The following is a 5874-nucleotide window of genomic DNA, read 5'->3' as shown; positions in this document are numbered from 1 at the left end:
TTTTGGCTGGCTCATGTGTATTCCAGGGCCCATATGTCGGTAGCTTCATGGGTATGGCGGATTTTGGGTTCGGGTACTGCTGGAATGGGTTTGAACCAATGAAACAAGCCGCATTTTACAATTTACCTAGAAGGAGCTCCGTGGGGTTTTAAACACGCCCATTCCTGACCCCTAATAGGATAAAAATCCAAGGGTCACGGGTTTCGTGGCCCCATTGCCATCTTGAGACACGACCCATTACGGTTTGTTGAAATAAAAAAAACCAAGATTCGGTTTTTGAAGATTTAAACATATAAAAAATCATAAATGCACTAAAAAAGTTCATGGATTTGACTGGTGGACTAACGAGCGTTGACCAGTTGACCGGTTGGTCGTTGACAACACAACGTTGATCATTGGCTTGAAAAAAAAGTTCATATCTTTAGGAAACATCGAATAATTTGAAAAAAATCAACAAATTTCATGCAATTTGGTACAAGTTCATGAATTTTGAGAAAGGTTCACGAATTAAAAAAAGTTCTAGAATTTGAAAAGTTTGTAATTTATTTTTTTTACGTAAAATGAAAAAAAGTTCATGAATTTCAAACAAGATTAAGAAGAATTCAAAACAGTTCATGAAATTTGGAAAGGGTTCATGAATTTGAGAAAAGTTCACAAATTTAATTTTCTTTCAAGATTATAAAAGGTTCACAAATTTGTGACAAGTTCACGAATTTGACACAAAGAAAAAAAAGGGGAAAATGAAAATGAAATATAGGAAATGAAAACAAAAAATTAAAAGAAAATAAAAAGCAGGAAAAAACCACAAATCCCGTGCTGGTGAAATCCTAAAGAAAAATGAACCAGCGAAACCAATAAGACCTTCACGGGAAAGTTCCTAGAAAAACCGATGAAAAAAAGACTTACATGGGCTGGCCTATATTTGAACACAGTACAGACGCAAGCGCTCATACATATGTGAGCACACACATCCATATGAATGCGCACATACACCCTATTCCTATAAGCACTTTCAAGAGACTGAGCCGATAGATCATTTTGAGATTTACAAAGTCGCCGTAGTCGCCTCGTCGTCGACGGGAACATCTCCTCCCACAAAAAACGCATCGCCGAAAATTCTAAAATAAATCAAAAAGCAACGCGAGCACCCGGACTTAAAACCCTCATGGGCTGGGATATTATTGTCTTTCTAACCATCCAATCACAGGTTGGTTCGCTGGGCTGGCCTATTTTGATATACATGCCATGGAGTGGTGTGGCGCCAAGTAACAAGCTTGCGTGTGTACTATGGTAAAAAGAAGTAACAAGAATGCCAATCAGTGGCGTATAAGGCGCCAAATAGGATTTGAGGCCGCAGCGTTCGTTACATGTGACACAAATCACCTCTTCTATTCAGCGTCATACGCGCTGGATAAGATGCAAACTTGCACAGCCACCTTCCTTCAGCACGTGCTTTGGGCCGGCCCATGTGCTGGGCCGTCTGGGCCTGTTTTTCTCCTTTTTGTTTTTGAACTGAAAAAATGTTCAAAATTCCAAATTTCTACAAAATATATGGGATTCGAAAAGAAAATTCATTTTTTTCAAAAGTAGGAACAATATTCATGATTCAATAGCGAACATTTATAAAAAAATATGAATCGTTTTGAATTCGGTTAACATTTTTTAAAGTTGATGAACACATTTTGAATTCAAGATTTTTTTTGAATTTGGATGAATATTTTTGGAATCGACTATTTATTTAAAATTCATGATTTTTGAGTTTTGATGTTTGTTTTGTACTCAGTGAGGAAATTTTGAATTTGATGAACAAAAATGTTCATGGTTTTAAAATATGTCCAAAAAAGAAAAAGAAAATAAAAAAGAAAAAGAAAAAGAAAAAAAGAAAGAAAAAGACAAGAAAAAAACATAGGCAAAATCCCGGTCTGGGAAAGTCTCGGACCTTCCCAAAACCAGACTAGGGAGTTACCTGAAAATGTTTACTTGGGTTGGCCCAATATATCTGTGCGTAGTGAGCGTTGCGATTAGATGGGGTATGCGATTGCTCGCTACCCAGCGACCTGCATGGGGATAGGGACTGCTGGGAAACACATGCAAAACGCCTACGACACGTGAGAGCCTTCACCAAAACACACAAACCTTGAGGGCATAGATCGGACAATAAGGAAGTTACATGAGATTTAACTAATTCTCATCTACTTCCTTCGTTCTTAAATATTTGTCTTTGTAGAGATTTCAACAAGTGACTATATACGGAGCAAAATGAGTGAATCTACACTCTAAAATATTTTTATATACATCTGTATGTGATAGTCCATTGAAAATCTTTAAAAAGACAAATATTTAGAAACGAAGGGAGTAGATGTTTTAAATAGGTATCACATTACGTATCTACTATTAAAGGGGATTTGATTCTGTTGCCTCCCCTTTCACCTCGGATTTTCCTCCCCACGCACCCCTCCCTACTTGGTTTTCTGTTGATTTTTTCGTAGTCACAACCGATGCTGCACAATATTAAAACCAACATAAATAGAGTAATTTGGAATAATCTAAACCAGTTTGGTACATTTCCCAAAATCACGTCTTGCATTAATTCAATTGAGTCAAATCAAATTAAATCTTAAATCGAAACTTTTCTTGCATTACCATACCCATACTTACTGTTGGGGATATGACCCCGGGATATGACCCGCCCGTCCAGGGCTGAGTCACCAATGGCAGCTTACAGGGGGCTGGGCCAGGTGGGCCGTATTCTACTGAAGATTGTCACGAGGAGGATGAGCCGCCTTCCATTGGGCCGGCTCGTCACGTGTTGGCTTAGGCCTGTTTGTAAACCGTTGTGTATATGTTTTCTTTACTTAGGGAACAAGTTGAGGACTCATTCCCGGATTGGACTCTCATGTACGACCCGGGCCTCTACCTGTATGTATAAAGGGGAGCCCCGGGTTAGAAGGGACAACTAACATCTCTTGAGCTTTAGGGTTGGCCTAGCGCACCTAAATCTCGAGATCATAATCGATACACCCAAAATAGGACGTAGGCTTTTACCTCTCCGAGAGGGGCCGAATCTGTATAAACCCTTCGTGTCCACTTAACCCCTTCGATCTACCACTCGACGTGATGGCCTCGCGACGAAGTCCTATGAGGACATCTGCTGCGGAAATACCACGACACTTACCAAATAAAATCTTATCAAAATTTAGAGTATGATGGGTGTAAGGCATATTATATGTCAGATATAATTAGTGTTACCGTTGCAACATACCAACAATTAGCTAGTGGAGTAATTTACAACAGATCAATCTTGGACTGCCTATACAAGGAAGCTACCCTAGCATGATTAGGGGATCAGTTACATACGTCAACATGCATAGGGTAACCCAAATCCATCCAAGCTTATCCAGTGTTTATCAATTTATTGATTGGGCACGCTATTAATTACTTAACCACATCCAGCAGTTGGGGCAGTATTAGGTAGTCGCCGGCAGATGAGTGTTGCGGTCACTTTGAAACTGAAAGCACCGTGTCCGTACAAAGGGTTTATCAGACTCTTGGTGCAACCCAACCACATATGCAAGCAGCGACGCACACGCTGATATAAATAGCTAGCATCTCATCGAGAGAACTCTCAAGGAAGAAGAAACAGCGCAGAGAAACACGCCATATTTGGTAATACCACATGGCGGACCTTGCCTCATGTAATAGAGGTATCGAGGTACGTACTACATCTCAAAGTACTAACCAAATGATTCCTTTAACCAGATGACGACCCTATGATTTGTGCTTAAACGATCTGGGCTTGCTGAATCTATTCTAGCTTAATATGCATACTTATTTCTTATATGTATAGTATAGGTGTTAAGCCAAGAGCGGCGTCACACGCCATGAGAGCCGCACCCCGTCCGCTTCTGCTCAGGAGGCCACTTCCTCGCCGCAGCAGCGGATCGACGCATCATCATCGTGCGCTTACCTTCTCCTCGGCACGCCGCCGGTGCGCGTCTCAGGGGTTGTCGTCCTTCTCCGGCCTGGAGGAGGAGGAGTTTGAGGTGCTGGACGCGGAGTCCGGCACGGTGCGGTGCGCTGCCAACTATGCGCCGCTGACGCCGCTCAGCTTCATCGAGCGCGCCGCGGCCGTGTACGGCGACCGCCCCGCGGTGGTGTACGGGGAGTCCTGGTCTTGCACGTGGAGCGAGGTCCGGGAGAGGTGCTTGCGCGTGGCCGCCGCGCTCGCCGCCCGGTTCGGAGTTGCCCGCGGTGATGTGGTGAGTACCAAACTGGCCGGGAACCAACAGTCTTCAGCAGATAGGAGCTGTAACTATTTCTAACACATCTACTAATACCCGTCTGATCAGACTTTGGGATTTGTGCAAGTGCATCTGAATGAAACGACCTTCATCTAACGTTTATCAACTGTTAACCCCAAAATTATGGGGTATTTCTAGGTCGACTGAGCCATAACCACTCACATGAGATTCATCAAAGTCGTTAACCATACTATGCATGTGCAGGTTGCTGTTCTTAGCCCGAACGTGCCGGCGATGTACGAGCTACACTTTGCCGTGCCCATGGCAGGCGCGATCCTCTGCACCTTGAACACACGGCATGACGCGGCCATGGTGTCCGCGTTGCTGAAGCACTCTGCCGCCAAGGTGTTGTTTGTCGAGTCAGGCCTCCTTGAGGTTGGGAGAGCTGCTCTGAATAACCTCGCCGGCGACCAGACTAGCGCCACGGCCCTTCCGGTCCTCATAACCATCTCACACGATGGAGGCTGCATCAACTCCGCCTACAACGACTACGAGAGTCTCATCACAGAAGCACCATTAGGGTTCGACATCCGTTGGCCCCTGAATGAGTTGGACCCCATCGCGTTGAATTACACGTCTGGCACAACTGCGAGGCCCAAGGGCGTGATCTACAGCCACCGGGGCGCGTACCTCAACACTATTGCAACGGCTCTCACGTACAACATCACTGTTACGCCGACTTACCTGTGGACCGTGCCGATGTTTCACGCCAATGGGTGGAACCTATCATGGGGCATCGCTATGCAGGGCGGTACCAACGTTTTCTTGCGCCACTTCACGGCAAAGGTCGTCTTTGATAAGATCTCACAACACAAGGTGACGCACATGGGCGGGGCACCCACAGTTCTCAACATGATCGTCAACGCACCAAGTGGTGACCGAAAGCCACTGCCAGTGATAGTACATATCATGACCGGCGGCGCCGCACGGCCGCCTAACATCTTGTCCGGGATGGAGGAGCTTGGATTCATAGTATACCAAATGTATGGTCTTACTGAGACTACCGGCCCGGCCACCATCAACACATGGATGCCGGAGTGGGACACGTTGCCGACCGAGGAGCGCTCACGGCTCACGTTGCCGACCGACTGGGGTGAGACACCTTGTGCGTTCGTCAAGTTAAAGACTAACGTCGATGCAACAGAAATAGAGATTATAAACTACTGTCGGGATAAGTTGCCACATTACATGGCACCAAAGGCGGTGGTCTTCGCTGACTTGCCCAAGACTTCGACAGGGAAGACTCAAAAGTTTATTCTCCGTCAGAAGGCTCGGGCTATGGGCAGCCTTGTGAAGACATAAAATAGCGCACGTGAGATCATTTGTCTTGGTCAAAATATGGTATTGTATCGTATGGGGTGACTATAGCTTAGAAACAGAAATATATGACAATGAGACAACTATTTGGTTGTTATATTTGTTTACCAATATTTAGTTGTTAACCTTCATTTTCACTGAATTTTGCAATGATGGTCGATTGTGTGCATCACGAGGCAGAGACCAGGTGCACGTTGTGTCATTATACAGAATTATATCCCAAATATTCATAATGACTGCCTATTTCTTAGTGACT

The 5874-nt window shown here is 44.5% G+C and overlaps 1 protein-coding gene across 1 annotated transcript; it reads left to right on the top strand.

The window, feature by feature from the left end:
• Positions 1-4523: 4523 nt before the first annotated feature.
• LOC123105832 (isovalerate--CoA ligase AAE2) lies at positions 4524-5696 on the top strand (the record flags this gene model as incomplete). Its single annotated transcript, XM_044527991.1, is given in 1 exon segment — positions 4524-5696. A coding segment is annotated over 1 exon segment (1080 nt), but the record flags the coding sequence as incomplete, so codon positions are not given.
• Positions 5697-5874: the final 178 nt, after the last annotated feature.

The sequence above is a fragment of the Triticum aestivum genome, chromosome 5A (genome assembly GCF_018294505.1).
Source record: "Triticum aestivum cultivar Chinese Spring chromosome 5A, IWGSC CS RefSeq v2.1, whole genome shotgun sequence".
NCBI classification, from domain to species: Eukaryota; Viridiplantae; Streptophyta; class Magnoliopsida; order Poales; family Poaceae; genus Triticum; species Triticum aestivum.
This window is presented reverse-complemented; position numbering and strand designations above follow the sequence as displayed.